The 20450-nt window shown below is 41.4% G+C and overlaps 1 protein-coding gene across 6 annotated transcripts in view; it reads left to right on the forward strand.

Annotated features, from left to right (window-relative positions):
* LOC126403954 (adhesion G protein-coupled receptor L3-like) overlaps nucleotides 1-20450 on the forward strand; it is a 278598-nt gene that overhangs the window by 127993 nt on the left and 130155 nt on the right. For all 6 annotated transcript variants that reach the window (XM_050066833.1, XM_050066834.1, XM_050066836.1 and 3 more), the window contains exon 5: nucleotides 20284-20393. In XM_050066833.1, the coding sequence (XP_049922790.1) occupies nucleotides 20284-20393 (110 nt within the window). The remainder of the gene's footprint in view (nucleotides 1-20283; nucleotides 20394-20450) is intronic.

The following is a 20450-nucleotide window of genomic DNA, read 5'->3' on the forward strand; positions in this document are numbered from 1 at the left end:
ACTATCCCAGCTGACATTGGGCAAGAGGCAGGGTTCACTCTGGACAGATCGCCAGACTATCACAGGGCTGACACATAGACACAGACAACCATTCACACTCACATTCACACCTACGGGCAATTTGGAGTCATCAATTAACCTGCGTGTCTTTGGACTGTGGGAGGAAACCGGAGTATCCAGAGAAAACCCACATTGACGTGGGAAGAACATCCAAACTCTGCACAGAAGGGCTCCCCGACCATAGTTCGTACCAGGAACCCTTTTGCTGTGAGGCGACAAGGCTAACCACTGCACCACCATGCTGCCAACATACCTTGTTTTAATAATATGGTAGCTTTTGGACTGTAAAAAGTGGATGTGTCCAATACTCCTTTCTTAAAGAATGTAGGTAACATGTCCCCTGCCACCCCCACTTGTAAATTACGCCCCTGAACAACATGGATCAGGACAACTGTGGTTGCATAGAAGGCTTGATCACTACCTTCACTGCGGATTTTTAGTGAAACTTGTATTAGTGATCTCTTTATAATCAGGTAATTCCCAGTGATACTAAGATTATAATTTCAAGGGAAACCTGTGTAGATTGTTGTTTTTAGTTTTTATTTGATTTGATTACTCAGTAATTGTTTAATCCTCCTGACGAGTATTAAACACGGCTTAAATTTGTCTATTATATCATAGATGGAGGAAAACCAATTCACTAGTACGCTGTCCATAATCTACCTTTTAAACACAAATGACTTCACAAAGAAACAACTGTTTAACAATTGTTAAAGAGGGCGCACCATCAGGAGAGGCAGATCAGGCAAATGTTTGGGGCCCCTCGTATTGGCTGATTTTACAGTGACAACTATAAACTCCCTTAAACCTCTGCCACTGCCCCAAAAAATCCTGAGTGTTGCTGCTTCTAGCTACTGTATGGACAGCTAGATACTGTTAGTTAGGACAGTTGGCTAGCTACCAAACTGTCATACATACTTTGAGAATCAATGTCAGCAACATGAAAAGAACATACCTTGCAGGTAACCAGAAACAAAAGAAAAAACAAGAAGAGGAGAGACATGACACTAGGGGGTGTTAGGGGGCCTCGATGGGCTTTTTTGCCTGGAACCCCCCCGGAGTCTAGGACCGCCACTGTGTGGCTGTAATCTGCATCTGATTTATAGGAACAAAGAAGTAGAAGGATACACAGAGAAAGTTTGGAAGTGAGACAGTGACTGTCTTTTCATAGTTTGAGAATGACAGAGAGGGATGCAGCAGAGATAAAAGATGGTTCATCTGAGACACCGCTGCACCCTTGTTCCTTTTTGCCTGCTGATACTGTCGCCACGCAATCATGTTCCTCATGTCACCTTGAGAAGATGATGGAATTTACTTAACGCCCACTGTTCCCTGATACTGTTGTTTACAATGCCGTCCTGTTGTAACTTGGGCATCTGTTGGTGTTTGATTAGTTTCCAAGGATGTTGATTTGACATCACATTTTACAAAGCCGCCCCGTGGGCTACTGTTGCTGGTCACGGTCTTTGTATTTAAATGCATCATGTTAAAAGTTTCGATAATGCTCCCCGGAAACTATCTCTGAGCCATTTCAAGGAGGTACCCCAAACGTGTGCTTCGCTGCACATCTGAAGCCTTTCTCATGATGCAAGTTCACATGAAAGAGGTGAAGTTTGTGCATAAGGCATGTATATTTAATAAAAGATAAGATGGAGGTGTTGATTCCAGCTGGGAAATTAGGTTGCTGCGGCGGAATAAAATATTAAAAAGTGAAGGACATAGAATACAAGTAATAAAAAGGTATGAAAAACAGGACAATATTTAAATAAAGACGTTATGTATGAAGTAGTTACCAACAACACAACTCTTTTCTTATGAAGCCAGCAAGTTTAGCAAAATACTGTTTATAAATACAAGCACTACCGAACCTTTTAACTTCAGTAAAATTGTTAGTGCTTCTAATACAGACGAGAGAAGAGGAATACTTCACATATTGGAAATCTGAATTCTAGAGTATTCTTCTATAATTGCTGCTCATTAAAGATTTTTTATTCAGGTCAGTGCATGTACTTCATAACTGCAGTGATAGAAATTTATATGCATTAAACTAGTCACCGTTAGGAACACTGTAGAATAGTTTAGCAGCTATTAGCGGTAACTAATTAATTAAATGTCTAACTGATAATAACTACCTGCTATTTCTTGGAAGGAAGGTAATTATAACTTATTTTCTCAGTGCCGAGATGTCAATCTGATTCTGTATTTTTATGTGAATGCAGTATTTTTCTCTCCATTGGAACCCCGTGGAAATGGTTGTGCGTATTTATTCAGGAGCCTGGACAACAGTCCCTTGGAGGATTGGTGTTCGGCGTTAGAATCCATGGCAACAGAGCTCGGTTTGAACTTGAGAAGTCTTTGTGAGAAGCAGTGAGGGTTAAGCCTGAAGTTAGCTCGCCTACCTACTAATCCCGCTCTGTAAGACAAGCCTCGGGTCATAATAGATAGCAGAAATGATGGAATTAGGTGAGGATAACACATATTTTGTTCTGTACAACAGCACAACAAAGTGCGCTCCAAAAAACTGTCATTTTTCAAAGTGTTTTGCAATAAATCTTCTGCTACAAACAGACGTTGACACCGAATACATACCGGAGTTGGGAAGCAAGCCGAGCAGAAACAAACAGACAGGATGACACACTCTAGACTTTGTTTTCCACCAGAATGCGACTCCCCTCCTCCTCAGGCTGTATCTCAGGAGACCTGTTGGTATGGAAGAGAAGTTAAAAGACAGCTAAATGTCTTGACTTCCCTTGACAAATTCAATGGGACAGTGGTGCTGCGTGGGGTGAAATACAAGGATCGCCTTGTCACCTCTGCCGGTACAGGAAAGGGCCAGAACTATATCAGTCTTTGTACTTCTTGTTCTCTCCTTGTTCACCTTGCTTGCACTCCTGGTCTGTCAAACGAAAGCTCTGCATAAATCTGAAGCAGGCACACCGAGTGCTCACGATGTAGGGTTTCAGGATTAAAGCTACAGGGGAAGATGTTATTAAAGTAGAGAGCTTGTAATGTTTCCACACATTTTTAAAGCAGAAAATTGACTGTAGTGCTTTAGCAATGACTCAGTTAAGTGGTTAGTTGATTGATAGAAGATTACTAAGGTCTTAATAAAACAAAATCTGTGTAGAAATCATAGAATAGACACAGTCCTTGAAGGAGCTCTATGTGATATAAATATACCATTAATACTGTATAGCAGCTATGTGTGTGTTGCAGTTCAAGCTTCGCTATAGGTTGTTTGCAATCATGTGACTCTTATAATGCACAAAATCCAGATACAGGAAATAATGCATATACTGTGTAAATTGGATATAGAGGAAAGTGACTACAAAAAAGAACCTGGATGAACCTCGACCTCGTAACGTTACTAATGTTACACAGTGAACCGATGAAAGCCTACAAGAGTCTAGTGAACTGTAACTTTTTTGTGTGCAGTTGTGTCCACGAATTAAACTACTGTCGTGTTGTGTTTGGCTGGGTGAGTAAATGTGCTTGAGTGTAACTGTGTTTCGTTCTTCAACTCTGTACATGGATGTTCTGTCATCAGGCTAATGTTATTAGGTAACGTTAGCCAACTGTCTTCTGCTTACAAGGTCGTCCGTTCCCACAGGTCTGGTGAAAAATCTAGTTTGTGGCTAAAAACATGGAGAAGTTGTCACAGTATACATGAAATTACATCCAACTCGTGGCATGTTTAACACAACGTTATAAGGTTTACATTTGAAATTAGTTAAATCCACCCTAGGCTAAAGTTTTGATCTATTGGAACAGTCGTAAACAGCACAGATCATAGGCGTTTGGGCAGTGCTGGTAGTCTTTACCTCCAGTTTTCCTGCCCTCCATCTTGACAGCACACCAGTGTATGATTTCTTACGCAAAGAAGCCATTCTTTGTTGTGGTATAGGTGGTCCAGCCGCACGTGCATGTGATTGCATATGTGTATCCCACTGGCTAGCTAATCACCGCCGCTCCTTCCACATTGCTCATATGGTGGTTCCCGCTGACATCAGGATGGCGTCATTGCAGAAGTGCAGCACCCCGGTTAACACTATCAGCTCTAGCACTGTTCATGCTGTTAGCGCTGTTAGCTGCTAGCACAATTAGTTGCTAGCTGTCAGCTCAGCCACCGCCTTGTTGAGAGCCGTGTGGAGACAACCTCTGAAGATACACTCTAAATATCATATAGAGCTCCTTTAAAACTCCTCAACTTGCCTGACAATCATGGCATTTTTATGTTTTCTTCAGTATTACATTGTTCCAGTGATAGTTGTCTGTGCATCCATTGGTACACTGCAAAAAGCAATGTAATAACTAATTCAACCTACTTTAGATGGTGGCAATTTGGCTCTAAATGTAAACAAATACAATGAAGTTCTCTCAGTTTTGTCTAAGGGAGGACCACAGTGTCAAACTTTGAAAAGTCTTGTTATAGACTAAACAATTAATAGGAAACATTTTGACTGAATAATCGATAATGGAAATAATCATTAGTTGCAGCTCTAATCAACTGTGACATTCGCATATAATGTTGTAATCATCCTCTACAGATTTATAATTAATGTTTGCCTTTAAAAAATGTCTTCTATCTTAATTAAGATCTTTCAAATGTAAAATATTGTATAATGATACTCAAGGTGTATTTTGCCACCGCTGCCATCCTGCCATCAATGTAATTGATACATCTTGTACTGAATTAGAGTCTTTGTGCCTTTATAGGCCAGTAAATTACTTTCCCCTCAGACTGAAGTTGTGACTGACAGTACCTTGGGCATATTGACACAGGGGACAGGAGAGTTCAGTCAAACCCAATCTTTTAATCCCAACCATGCTTCCTTCAGGACAATTCCTTAAGACCCGTGGTGATTTCCTGCATGCCAATGCAAGCCTGGACCCTTGCCGAGCGATCGACGCCTGACCCCTCCTGTATCGAACGCTAAGGTTACTCATAACCCCTGCTCGTCTTTCATTATTGAGATGTGAATGAGGAAGGTCGAGGGAGGGGGGGCTTTCGCATCGATCGGTCAACACAGGAATATTTGATTGTCGCTCGGGTGGCTCTGCCAAGACATCCTTCTTCATGGCAACAAGGGTGGCCATTTTGAATGTACAAAAAGGGTGAACATGTAAACATACGCTTTTGAAATGGCTGGTTAAAAACCTGCAAGGTCATGCTCCGTCTTTTTCATTCTGTTTTCTGCACTTGAAGGATTATGAAACAGCAGCTGTGAAGAGAGGTTTATTTATTGTTAACCTTGTGGTTTGTATAGATAGAGTGGCTTGTTATTAGAGGCACCTATTTGTGCCTTTGTCATATGAGGTAATTAGCGGCTAAACGCCCTCCTAGAAGCGAAGCACTATGGGTGACCGTCAGTGAAGCAATGCGGGTTTAGGCTTTGAAAAAGGGCTTTGAAGAAGGAAAGTGCTGGAAGCACATACTGGCCCAAGTCGGACATTGGAAGTTACCATGGTGACAGCGACTGGAAATGAAAAATCTGTGCTTAAAGGCAGGCCTTGGTGTGTGTGTGTGTGTGTGTGTGTGTGCTTGAGAAAGTGAAAGAGGGAGAGCGATGGCAGAGGGGGATCAGTGATACAGTATGCTTATTGATTTGTGTGTAGATTATAAATACAGAGAATGGAGTGCTATTCTATTTGAGTGCTGCTGTGGGTATTTTTGTATTCTTTGTTCTGACAAACCTCAGAATTTCCTCCAATTTTCCAAAATAGAGATTGAATAATGGTCCAACGAAAGGATTAGAATCTTTTTTGTTGTCGCTGCGCAGTGCACGCAGCCACATAAGCTCCCCAAAGAACTCCTTTGACTCGAACCAGCAGCAGACGTCGCTCTTTGTGCGTAACAAACAGGACTTGATGCCTTGAAAAGTCAAAGCTGTGGCATTTCTGCCTCTCTGTTTTTATTCCCCATCCGTCAGTGTGAAGGCCAGCACAGCAGTGGCTCCACTGGGTATCTGGCTGAAGAATCTGACGCTTGCAGAGATGCTCTTGAGATGGGCTCAGAGTCTCAGCAGGAATGGTTCAAAAGGCTAACCCTGGTCAGCAATTCAATGGGGCCTGTCACTGGAATATTTCAGGATGGATTCCTTTATGTTGAAGGAAAGAGTATATTGAGTGTGTGAATGCATGTGCATGTTTGTGTGCGCTCCAGCCTGCCTGCAGAGATGCTAGTGCTCATACATACAGCACTTCAATTTAGCCACACACATGTGCACGCAGCAACATGCCAATCAGAAATCTTACTTCACACGTGGCACATCAAATTATTGTTTTTCTTCAGTATGTGACACATTAATATTCATATGACTGCAGTTGTAAGAAAAATATGACCCAATCCTCACTTTTACACATTCCCACTGGAATGAGGCTTAGCCTAAAATGGGCCTACTGGCTGAAAGTCCCTGAGGGCCTTCGCTGGGAGATAAATCAAGCGTCACCAGGAAGATAGGGAGCAGCATCATTTGTTGGCAAGAATAGAAAAATTCATCCTAGAAATCGTAAATCATTAGACGGGCAGGCCCCAGTGAATAAGCCTCACCCACCAAACAAATCGATTCGTGAAGTTATTGCACATTTCAATCCTCCCTTCTGCCTCCGTACAGGCACCTGGAGAGCCCCTGTGGGCGTTATGATTTACATACACATACCCAGAGATTAGGCGCTTCCTGTTTTTGACAGAAAGACAGATATTTAAATCACACGCTGGGCTTTATTTATTTGTTTACTTTTAATGGAGGAGATGTATTGAAAAATATGTTTTTAGGCTTGCGTAATGAATATCAGTGTCAGCAGGTTAGCTCGGCGGTGTGGGTGCCTGTAAGTGGAGTAGGAGTGAGAGCGCTTTTCCAATCAATGCCTATTCTTCTCATAGCAACAGATTTCAAAACATGTCTTAATTAACTATTGTCCTGAAGCAGGTGGAAATAACTTTTCTTTTTACCCATTTTGACTTAGTAATAATCCGTCTTAAAATAATAGGCCCACTGCTTCTAATGACTTCATGCATACAAATTACTCTCCAGGTTGAGACCTTTATTGAGGTTGTTTTGCTATTAGAAATGCCATCCATACGGTGCAATTGACATGTTACTTACTGATCATAAGTGAGGGAAACAGCCACCCCACAGGGAATGATATTGTATCTTATGAAGTGTCACGAATTGTATGTTGAGTTGTCAGTCCTCCACAGCAGAAATCCCCGTTGCCTTGTTTTAAATGAGAGCAGTGCTCATGCTGGCATTTTAATTAACCGCCGCCGTCGCTACTGCGTCATATAAATCATATATGTCTGTATGTGTGATGACATAATTTACATACAACTCAGCTTTCCAGCCATTTCTCTAATTAAGACCACAGCACATAAAGGGAGCGCTGATGATAATGGTGATCGTCTGTGTGGCGAATATATAGTTTCTGTAAACATTAGTGGTGGATTCAGTTGATTCACAGGATAAAGCAAAGAAAATAGAGCGCACATGATGCATTATTTATTGGAATTTCCACTCTGGCTACGAGGCTGCGGCAGAGAGTTTTAAACTAATATTTGCTGAACTTGGAATCACTATCGCGTTTAAATAAAACATTGTTCTTTGCTCTCATTTGAGCTGCGCAATTTTCAAGAAGATGTGTATCTCCTGACATCCGAGGGAACGGCTGAGGATTATTCTGTGGAGTTTATCTTTGCCCTTTTGAGATAGAACTCAGACACTCATGTCTGTGCTCCATACGACCACTCGCTGGGTGCCTGCCTTGAGAATGGAGATAAGCTGCACATGTGAATGCGTTTATGAAAAGAGTCTAGCGTTGATGTCAAAGGGAATTCATCGCTATTGTCTCGAAAAGAACTGCTGTATATCACCGCCATGTGAGAGAGTACAATTGAACTGCGGCAATATGAACTCTTAAACTCTAAATTAATTATCATTCGAGGCCAACCTTTTATTGTATAATTCAAACAATACACTTGCAGTATAAACTCTAACTGCACTCCCCTTATAAAAGCAGTTTTACTGGATTTACTCAGATCAGTAATTCTTTTTTTTCTCTCCCCCTAATGTTGAATTTGGAAGACTCCAACTCCCCCAGCCCTCTCCAGCATGTGCCAAATTCATACTTTAATGGAATTTCGGTGTGCACAGCCAGATAGATGTCTACAGCATGTGCAGAATCACGGATTGACCTTTCAGGTGGTGAGAGAAATTGCATCACCTAATACCTGTTGTGGCACCAAAATAGATGGATTAATTTCAAAGAGGGGAGCTGAGCAAGTTTGATCTGTCTGCGGTGGGATTACTTCTTCAAAATAACAAGAGGAGGAGTCATATTCAAAATGCTCGCGAAGAAATTGCAGTGGTTCTCAAGTCTGATGTGTCCCAGGGCTCACATAAAGAAGTATTTCTAATAAGTATTCCCTGAAAACAAAAACACGAAGCTAACTTTATCCTGCCTGTGGTCATAATCAATGCTGAATCCATATACTCGTCAGACAGAGCACGCTTACGTCCATGCACTTCCACTAAGCTGCAAAAGTATTTCATTTCCCTTTGTCTCAGCTCTCGACTTGCAATAGCAGAGTGGTTTGGAGCAAGCTGTTAGGGCTAAAGGTGAAGTAAACATCTACTGTGGAGCTCAGAGGTTCGTCCTCCTTTTCAACCGCTCAAACTTACTCGGCGTCCTATTCAAATTTCTGGGACTCATTTGAGATTCAGCAGCAGTCATCAGTGCCCCAAAGCAAAGCAGATAGAATATGAAATCTCTAAGGGCCTTTCTCGTCCGGTTACATCCTGCGTAAATCAGGTCAAAATGCTCTTTATTAATCAGTGAAATATCAAAACACAGCAGGTTGAACTGAGTGACTTCAATTTGCTCTTTGCTTCTTTTGATAAATGTCTTTTAAGAGCTAGGATCGCTCCTCTGAAACGTCCGTTCACGAAATGTTTACCAAAGCCGATCAGCCGCTGTGGTGTCAGTGAAAACGTCTCTGCTCTCATGAAACACCCTACAGTTTAGACCTCACTGAGAACAGCGGCCAACCTGAGGAAAATAAATTCCACCTCAGAAGCAGCGTTCATCATGGGAGGAATGAATCCCCTGAGGTGATGACCTTTGTCTGGCCCGACCTCAAATCCATGTGTGGCCTGACAAAGTTCCAGCTTGGAAAAGTCTCTGCAACCAAGTCTAAGTTTTTTCTTCTCCTTAGTCCAAAAGACAAATTATCTTGCAACTCAACAAAAATACGATTTGAGACTTTTTTTATGTGAACAATTTGAATAAGGAAATGATAAATTTATATTTTAAATGATTTATTTGTGATTGTTTGTGGTCAGTAAATTATCGGTTCATAAAATTAGTGAATGAAAGAACGGTAAACTAATGAAAATGGGTATTTGCGATAATTTAAATACCACATAATACTTCGGTATCTGCCAGTATTTACCTTGTTGACTACCATCCACCTATTGGCAAATAAGATGACATTCACCAATGCCAGTGGCCGATGTTTTTCTGTTGTGTCACAATAGTTTTGCACAGGCTGAAAAGCAGGGCTCTAAGCTAACATTGCCACATTGTCTTAGGGACAATAGAGAACGCGCTTTAGACAAACCGAGATCTTCCGCTTGATGCCTTTGGGACAAAAGGACCCACCCTAATTATTTACCGATGATGCTACATTGTGAACGACAAATCTGTGCTGACGTCAGCAGAAGGAGAGCTAGTTAATGCTAGCTGTTAGCAGTCGGTGGCTAGAACTAACAGCTAAGGAGAGCAGATTGAGTTACATTATGATGCGTTCAGGCTCTTTTTCTGGAAGACTAAGTATCAGGCAAAGGTTAATTATACCTTCCTCATGAGATATATATATATATATATATATATATATATTTATAAGTTTTTTAAGCACTTATTTTGAAGATGTTTTTCATGTGAAAGTTTATGTCCGGTTATTCAAGATCCATTCAAAGATAGTGTAATGAAGGGCTGTATGACTTTAAAGTAGTTCATTTCATTTTTTAAAATGTGAATTTATTTGTTTCCCTGGCACAAAAAGAGAGTTGAGTAAAAAATGGAAACCATCAGTACTGGCTATCGGCCAAATTGTTACTATAAACATTGCTATTGGTATTCGCCCAGAGTTTCACAATTAGTGCCTCCCTACATAATGTACACACCAACATATGAAGAAACCCTGGCTGCTGTGCTGCATTCAGGGTCTACATTTCGCTGGAGGACTGAACATCGGCAGCTTGAACTTGTCTTGACCACTGCTGTGCGCATTAGTCTTTGCCCTACAGACTGTTTCCATATAGCTGACACTGGTGTTGAATACACATTGATGAATAAACAGGCACCACAAGCTCAGATGTGCTAAAGAAAAAACCCTGGATACATTTCCTCTCCAAACTAAGTGGTAATAAAAGGTACATAAACTGTAAAGAAAACAAATCACGAAGCAGGATTACTTCGTGGTGTGGGCCTCAGTAAGTGGGGAAATGTACAAATAGAACAAATCAGAGATGGAAAATGTTTTGACCGTTGTTTATATTTGTCTCATCCATCATCGTGAGCCATAAACAAGCCCAATCTCTCCTCTCAGTTACAGAATATTGTTTTAGTCATCACCTCGGTGAAAGTGCCCACTCTCCCAAACACGCGGCGAAACAGGGAAAGCATGTGTTTATGAGGCTGAGCTCGTGCTTCACTTTAGGCTCTTGGACCGTAGCCAAGCAAAGGACCTCATAGATGAATCCATATATCGCCCACATCCATAAATTCTCAGTATGAACTCAGATTTTTAAAATAGTCGAGAAGCCAGTGCTCGAGTTGATCATCTCCCCACATCCAGTCGCAGTGCCTTAGTGCCACTGCATCTCTCTCAGCTTGTTGTTGCATCGGGATGAACCGCGGCTTATCTACCAAATACAATATTAGAGAGAGGGAAAACTGTGTGATGTAAAAATCTTATGAAAGCTACTAATCTGTGTGAATGGCTAAGAGGGATTATGCTTGTCAGGACGGGGGAAAAAATGAGCTCAAGATGCTATTTTTTTTTTTTTGAAAAATGGCATTGAATTTATGTAAGCTGTGGAAGTAGTTTGTGAGAGATGATCAATCTTGACCTTTGTTTGACCATCCGTAATGAAAGTCTTATTCCATACCTAATAGAGCCGGATAAAGGTCGTCCATATAGCTCATGCACATAAACACTCCATCTTTTCTATACTCAACAGTCGCTTGCCACTTTATTCATTTCTGCTTAGTTCCAAATAGTTAATCCTATAAAAAAGGAATATGGCTGATGTTTTGTCACCTGTAGTGTTTGTACAAACAGTGTGACAGAGCGTGGTGTTTTTCCCCTTCGTTTTTTTGTAGCACGTTGCTAAAGCCACCCAGTAGGCAACTGTGACTGCTCACATTGATCCGTCATCGGTTGAGCATGTAGGTGCATGCATGCGTTCGCGAGCAGATGTTCACCCGTGTTTGCGCGGTGCCATGTGAACTTAAGCACTTGAGAACAGTGAGCCCCTTCAGCGATGCAGTTTAAGTACTCCACACCCACACTCCCCCATTGTATTTATGTTGTATACATTCACCGTCTTCCTCTTCTGCTGTCTAATCTGCATTTAGCGGCTCCCGAGGTGTTTTGGAAACAAACTCCTCAGCTTTAGAATAGCAACGGAATTCGTTTGGTGGATTCAGTAGTGCCATAACAGACCATTTGTCAACATTTATATATACATGTGTAGGTTGTAATATTACCCTTCGGCCTCACATACAACATGTGGGTTTAAAAGGTTATTTCTTACTAAAGAGGTGTCCGTTTGCGTCCTGACACGAGGAAGGAAACTCTTAAGGGTAAGTGTATGAACACTTCCAAGTTGCTCTCCACCATTTGACCCCTGTCTGCTATGACAGAGCTGGTCAGTAGCCAGCAATGCAGTATGCATACTATGTGATGCATAGAGCTGTCAGTAGAAACAGGTAATATAGATTGTCAAGACAAGACTGGAAAAACAGCCTTGCACAAACATATATGCAAGTATACGGAACTAGTAAACCTTTTTCACAACTTGTCACATGCTAATTTTGGGGTTACATTTGTAATATTGGAGTCTAGTGGAAAAGATTTTGCGATTTAATGTTCAAAAATCACTTTTTTTCTTTTTCTTTTACTGCCTATTTCTGCAGCACCTCTGTCGGAAACACATACACTGTGTTTGGGCTTATGTCCCGCCTCCCCAGTAGCCCAGTCTGCTGTGAATGGTCAGTGGGATTTATTCTGGGATGATTGCAGCCACGTCTCCAGAAGAAAATATTTGTATTATAGGTTCCTGCAAACCACAGGTACATAACATTTGTACATTTTATACACATCATAATAACATCTCTAAAGCAAAGTAGGTGTGATTACTTGTATATGAGCTAACTTTGTCACAGGGAGGTGGAGGAGATGGTGGATGGCGTGACTCTTAGGTGGGATGGGTGCCAAGTTGCAGACCGCTGTTTAAGACTAACAAACCTCAAAACCATTTTTTGTGAGACATTGCAGCATTTAGGCAAAAACATGGTGTCTTCCTTGGTTTTTGTGCCAACCGTAACAATTCAATGAAAATGGCTACACATTTTGACAAATAAAGGCCTGTCTCAATTAGACGCCGAGTCCTGTTGCCAAGCAGTTCATTTTTATAGAAGTACTTTGAATGTTGTTGGCTACCCACTTGACCTTACGTTACTTAGCTGCTTAGATCACGCATACAAATATATATGTTAAATCTTTCGTCAATATGGAGATGCTACACATTGTTAGCTCGGTTAGATTCTCCACAATTCAGTCACTCATTTTACTGAAACTATGAGCACCAAAGAAAACTGTAATTCACTCCAGCATGGTAAATGAGAGATGGATAAAAAAGAGGTGAGTTCATACCTCTGAAAATATCATAAAGTTATTTATATTCCTTTAGTCTGTAAGCATGCTCCAATCAAAAGAATCAACCGGGTTTGTCATGAAAATTAATCCAAGTTGTGAAGATTATTTTAACAGGATACATACTACAATACTCAGGTGCCGTAAGACGAGTGTCCCAACACACCCTTTCTCTGATGTGCTGTCTGTTGGAGCTAGATCAAATGAATGATTCCTAATTGATGCTATTTGATGCCTGATTTTTATACAAGTAATATTCATACTGGTTTAAATAAACACTTTTATTTTATTTCCCTGTTTTCCTAAGAAACAGTTTTGTGTGAAAGGAATTAAAGGCCTGTGCCAACTGCCAAATACAGGCGTCTTTACTTAAGTGATTTAAGCACATTAACCTGGGCTATTAACTGAAGTTTTACGGTAAGCATAACTACACATTTACCACAGACACATAAAGTTTCAACATATACGCTACAAAATAATGTGCAAAAGTAAAATATCTGTGGTTTGCAGAAATGTAGAATGCCCACATTTATTCTGGCGATTGCGCTGATGATTGATATGTTTATGTGACAGTTGTTGTGATGATGCAATCAAATGCTTCTGTTGTAGCTACAATCAGCAGCCTCAGTGACTGGCTTGGTTCTTTCTGGGAGTTATCATATAATCTATAAAAAGAAAAAAACCTATATCTTTTAGGCTGACAGGCATCTTGTGTATCAAAGGCTCAGTGGTAAGCAGTTACACCTCATGGAAATGTTATTGAATAGGGGCAATAGTCATATGTGGTCACATATATAATGCCAAGGCTGTCCTTTCTTTCATGTCTCTTTATAAGCAGTCCCCACAACAATGACTTTCCACTACCATTTCGTGATGAAGCGCAAATTATGCTGTTGTACTTTCTGATGATGCACACAGTTATGGATAGCTTTGCCATTTTCCAGCTGTAGTGACTTCAAACAAAACATGATCTTGTTAGAAATAACTATCTCACTAGTAACACCCCTTTGTTAAGTAATGGTCTGCAGCACTTAAGCAGATGAGTTAATAACATCTGTGTAGTTTCACTGAATTCAATCACCCGACCCTCTGCCGAGCAGAAGCAGCACTTAGAGAGCATAAGCATGTTGTTAAAGTTTGTTTGATAATCCCCAGCTTGGGGTATCATTGAAGTACCTCCAAATAATTAGACCATATAAAATAAACATTATTATATCGCAGCTCCACAACAGAAAACTTGATACATATGCTCCTTAGTAAGCTCCTCAGTGTGAACAACAGCCTTCCACAGGGGCCGATAATTCGTCTTTCTGAAAAGACCCGCTCTAAACGACACTCAACAGCTACCTTTAAACACTTCCTGGTTTTACTCCGGAGCTAAACGCACAGTGCTCACGGCCATTGCTCCCCTTCTCCTTGTAACATTTTCTCGGAGGTTTTCATGGGAGTTTTAAAGGTTGTTTTTTTTTCGTGTGCCGCGCCAGGAGACAAGCTGAATGAGAAAAGATGGATGCCGCGACGTGCAGCTGAGAAAGATAATGAATGAAGTCGACCGTGGGTGGTGAAGACCATCACTAAAGCGTAATGGGTCCCAGCAGAGGGACGGGGATATTGACCCGTCCGTCACTCCCCCCCACCCCCCACTCCCCTCCTTCCCTTTCTTACAAATACAAACTCGCACAAGTGTGTGCACATCCTGACACACAGACACACACCGCAGTGTGCACGTAAAACAACACTTTGTCCCTAAAGCACCTTGTGTGTCTTTGTCTCCCTTTAACACAAGAATTAATACCACTGTGTATGTGTGTATGTGTGTGTGTGTGTGTGTGAGTGTGTGTGTGGATTTCGTGGAGGTGGGGCACTTTGGCTGTGTTTGCTCTTTCTAACTGAAAGCAAATGGAGAGTTTGCGCTCTCTGACAGCGCCCGTTTCATCAAACATATACAAACTGAGGAAGAACTCCACAGAGAGGCGTCGCCTTAATGCAGAACGCCAGCTGAACCGTCTGCTGCTCGTATTTGACTTACTCCAGGCAAACGTCTTTGATATGAATTCTATGGAAAATCACTCAAAGCAATTTGGTGTGTTGGAAGCACATTCAGCATTGCATTTTATTTTTATTCCTCCTGAACTTTAAGAATCTGGCGAACCTTTCTCTTCTTCCACTTGGTCGGTATTGTCCTCCTGATATAAATCACTGGAGTTCTGAAAGGGAACAGTGGTGCACACCAATTCTTCTTTTATTACTCTCCAATGTGGACAAATCTGTCTAGCTCTGACAGCAGCTGCACCGTCCCTGTCTTAGACTACTGGCTGTGTCTTTTTTTTCCCCTCTTTCTCTTTTATTTCATTGATTCAATTATTCAGCCATTCATTTATTTATTTTTTTTCCCCCGTCCTGTGTTAGTGGTCAATAGACTGAGGGGACTCAACCCACTTCCATCAGAGGCAGCAGCAGGATCAGCCAGCGATTATAGTCATTACAGTTTGTGCTTACATAGGGCTCTTGTGCTTTGTGCCACATCTCCCCTCGTCAGCTGGCAGTCTGAGCTCTAATCTGCCAGTTATAACAAACAGCAGACGAGGGAACAGGAGGAAAAAAAAAAAAACACTATATGGGAGGAAAAGTGGGAATGCGGATAAAAACGAGGGTGGTTGGTGGCCAAATTGCAAAATCAAGCTTTGTGTCCTCTTTTCAAATCTTAGCTCTGATAGAGAGCTATATCCAGATGTAATCCTTTAGTGTTTGCTGATAACACTCCGAATTGTTGTATAACACTTCTATGTGTTTGAAAGAGTGCATTTCAGTCTGTTGTTTACCATTTTTGCCAGAGGAACCGGAGCTTCCAGCGAGGCACCAATTAGAGCATTTAGCCTGCCTTGCTTCTAACCACCTGCTGGGCTCTTCCTCCTATAGTGCATAATTTACACATATTCCCATACATATTTGAATACGTCACTCAAAGTGGATCCATTTCCCTCTCCCCCCCTCTAGTTCAAAGACCTCCATTGGAGCCAAGTGTCTGATGAAATCCTGATTATCTCGCTAATTGGTAATTGTGAAGTCGTCGTGGCACGTGGCGTGGGCAGCTTTTCCCGCAATCGATCCCCCTCCTACTCCGCCATTGATTTGCACTTGATACCTCTAATTGTAATTATTTCTCCGCCTTATTTTATTCCCCCACAACACGCGGGTGCCTTCAGGACACTGTCGGACAACTGAATTGTGGGGTATTGTGTGTGTGTGTGTGTGTTTGTGTGTGTGCAGAGGTAAAAATGCACAGCAATGACAGAAGGGATTTTTGAATATGGGTCAAGATAGATGTTAAGGCCTGGATTAAGTTTGCAATCCACGTTAAATACACATTATGATGTTTAATCCCTCAAGAGGAAGTTATTACAAACTATGATTAAAAATCCAGATTTGGTCCGAGCTTAACTTCTGGGGCAGCGTCACTGAATCCAGTTGTCCATCTACAAAACAAGCCAACAACTATCTTTTCATGCAAGTGTGTGTGTTAATGTCTCTGCTCTGACCTGGAGCCAGTTACATCTCTTCTGTCCATCTCACTTCTAATTCTCTGTGACACTTAATCTTAACTTGTGTTCTCACCTGCTGATTACAAATCCTCCCAGTTCTCAATAGAATAAACCAGAAATGGTAGTGAGGAGGAAAGAGATGAGAAGGCTGCCTCGATAATTGTTTCTCAGTTTCATAGGCCTGACCCCTTATTTATTTGACTGGCATTTACTGCCTGGGAATTAACTCTTCATGGGCAGGGACAGGCCGCAGACAGCTGAGTGCAGTGAGTGGCAGAGGGTGATGGAGGGGGGCGGTTGGAGGGTCATGAACCCATAAAGCTCGCGTGGGAGAGACTCGGCAGACCATATCTCATTACTGGGCTGGCTTGAAACGAGATGGGCTCCTTTTTGCTTGTCCCTCACTGGTTCGATTGATTAGTGGGCAGCCAATCAATGTTAATTAAGGTGTAGAGAATCCTTTAATTGTGGCGTATGAATCATTGTGTCAGACCCCGCCTTGACCTTCACAAGACTTACACTGTGAACGGCCTTGCTGGGGAATAAATACCTTTTATATATCGCAGGATAATGGTCGTCCGTAAATGAGGATAGATTTGACAGACAGCGATGCTGTATCTACTGTAGCTCGCAGCAGCAGCAGGCCCGACAGAGATCACGCACACAATGGGTGCTCAAATAGAGACCGGACCAACCTTCATATCCTGTTTTTCATTTTGCAAACAGATGCAGAGCACGGGCAGATCAATACTTGTCAGAACGCTTAAGAGTTAATGTTGTGAGATAAGTGTTGCTATTATGTGTGGCGAGAGGCTCTCTGTGCATATGAAGTGGGGCTTTGATTGATGACTGCCAAAAACAAAATGGCACATGAGAACACCACCGGCACCATAATTGTGTTTTTTAATGAAGACCTGCATTTCATGTTGGAGCTGATTTCGCACTCAGTTGATTGTGTCTAACCCCCCCTCTGTCTCCTCCACACCACCACCACTGCCATCCATCATGCATTAATAACAATGTAACCTGTACATGGTTTAAAGCCTGGTTTTTGGTCCATGACTTCCAGCTCTACCCCTCAACAAAAAGATAAATTTACCCATGAGAGTGTCTCCTGAACCTCAAAAGAAGGGTGAACTTTCTCAGCATTAAACATGTCACACAACTCTGCTCCAATATACTATGTTTTCAATTATCTTGCTTCAATCACGCTGGTATCTGAGACCGTTTCCGTACGCTGTATGTAGTCCATCAGTAAGTCATGACTCTCAGCATACACAAAATGCAACATTAACTCTTGTGCAAAGATTTTGTAAAGAGTTTACAAGAAAAATACTGATGTCCATAGATACAAGATACCACCATCAACACTTCAGCCAACTTAAATGCAATAACTCCTCGGATCCAGTCCAAATTTCACAATGCAAATAGTCAAACCTCAGCACATCCATTGTTCAACAAAAATTCATACTATTCCCCAAAATTTCAATATGGCCTCAAATTCAGTCCTAGTTCCTGGGTCTTCAAAAGGGGGTCCACAACCGCCAAGTGGTCCTCACAGTTTCTGCAGGGGTGCTGCTATTGTTTATAGTTTGTTGACAGTTGTTTTGTTTTTGTTTGTTTTTTTTTCAAAAATTTAAATGTCTGAAAATGCGCATTAACATGAATCAATTAAGTGGAGTTTCCCCCCTCACCTACCTGAAAAGCACATACAGGTCAACACCTCGGTCTGAGGCTAATATGCATGTTATTTTTATACAGTATATATATAGCAAGGGGTTCCTTCTCCAGCCAAGGGGTCCTTGGCCTGAAAAACCCTTGTCCTAGTTTAACCTTCACTGCCTTAAAGGGGTACTGCAGCATATTACTGTTGAAATTTCATAAAGTTGGGGGACTCACGAGAGTCAAAATCAAAGCAGCAAAGATCAACTTATCTACTTTTAGTCACTAAAACACTGAATCCTACACTTCCTATAATGCAGCTTAATAGCTGCTTTCATGAGACTCTCCTTCTGGTCTGGTAAATGTCAATAGCTGTGTACGAAACCACGTACTTGCATGCTACGTGTGCATTCTCAATCTGCATGTTGAGCTTACTCCCGACAAAATGAAGAAAAAAGTATGACATTCTAAGAGCACCAGGTTTGATCTGAATTGCAATTTTCTTTTACTGTTAGTATGTACTGCAGCTGCGCTTACAAAGCATGTACTGTTGCATGCAGTATGCACACAGCTTTGATCCTCTTGTTCATATATCCGTTACCTTGGAGATAAAAGAAAACGCTATTCACTGAGTTCACCAGAGATGGAGAGTTTTTACTTTGCGATGTATGTAGGAAATTACATTTGCTATGCATTTCTCTGTTATTGTTTTTTTAATAGTTATGTCCCTTTGTTGTCTGTAACTTCTATGATTATTTTGTTTACTTAATTAGTCTTCCTTTTATTACTATTTGACTTGTCACCAGTCACTCTGATACCCTGTCAGTGAGCTGTCAAGCTGTCATGAGTTTGCAGCTCAGTGGATGTGACGTATCTTCCGCTGCACAGAAGATTGTGGGTCAGAATAGTCGGAAAGGAATGCTGGTTTAGATACTGCAAAATGCGACTGGGTGCTATAGAACATCATGGTATTTTTGGCATACTCTGTATTGTTGTCCAAAGACATGCACGTCAGGTGAGTTAGTGACTCTAAACTGGCCGTAGGTGTGAATGTAAGCGTGAATGGTTGTCTGTCTCTATTTGTCAGCCCTGCAATAGTCTGGCATCGTGTCCAGGCTGTACCCCAACTTTCACCCACTGTCAGTAGGGATAGACACTAGCCATCTTACGACCCCTAACAGGATAAGTGGTTATGGAAAATGAATGAATGACTGAATAAATGAATTTATAGAGATATACTAAATCTACTTCAGGCATACTGAATTGTATGGTAGTTTGGGTATTGTGACTGTATCACATGAGTGACGGCCAGAATGACAAAAACTACAAAAACGTTGCAGCAAATTTCCAAACAGGTGTTATTTGGATAAACGATAAAATCTAAATAGTTACTTTATTGTCTGGGAAAAAAAGTGCAACTTTACAGCTTTTAGCCTGGTTCAAAATCTCCACTGATGCACAATCTGAGGAGGCAAAATGCATTGTGGGCCTGTTGAGTTTGTTCAATAGGCTCACGTCTTATACTCAGAAACTCTTGCTCATGTAGTGTACATCCAGGCATTTCTCACGCACACAAAATCTGCATGCTTTACAGTATGAGTGCAGTACATACTCAAATTTACATCACACTTAGTATGAATAGTATGTCATTTAAAAAAAACGCAACATCCCCAGTTTGGATACAATACAATACAGGCTTCCGGGTTAAAAAAACGTGTGGCCTCAAAGCCAATTGCGATCATGATGGCATAGAAGATAGTGTCTATTTTCACACACGATGTGTAGCATTTCCCATGAAAATTAAAGTGAAACCGATGTGTAGAAATGATGGATGGCCCCTTTAAAGTGTCCAAATATGAAAACCCTACTCAGTTCCGTTGTATTTAAGGAAAGAGACGGGATGACTCATCTCCATAAACAGTGAAGCTTCCTAATCTTCATAATCTCTGCTACAGAATTAAATACTTTCTACTTCATTAACCACACAGTAAACATCTGACTAATGTGCTGATGTATATTGCGGCCATTCAGACGGACAAGATTGTCTGACGTTGCTATTGTTTCTCTTTCCTCTGTTTGCAGATGTAATAACCGGACCCAGTGCGCTGTTGTGGCTGGACCAGATGTATTTCCTGACCCTTGCCCGGGGACCTACAAATATCTGGAAGTTCAATATGAATGCGTACCCTACAGTATGTATTCCTTTCTCTCTCTTACTCTCAAGCACCTCCTAATGCTCTTACCCATTC

The sequence above is a fragment of the Epinephelus moara genome, chromosome 17 (assembly GCF_006386435.1).
Source record: "Epinephelus moara isolate mb chromosome 17, YSFRI_EMoa_1.0, whole genome shotgun sequence".
In the NCBI taxonomy this organism is placed as follows: Eukaryota; Metazoa; Chordata; class Actinopteri; order Perciformes; family Serranidae; genus Epinephelus; species Epinephelus moara.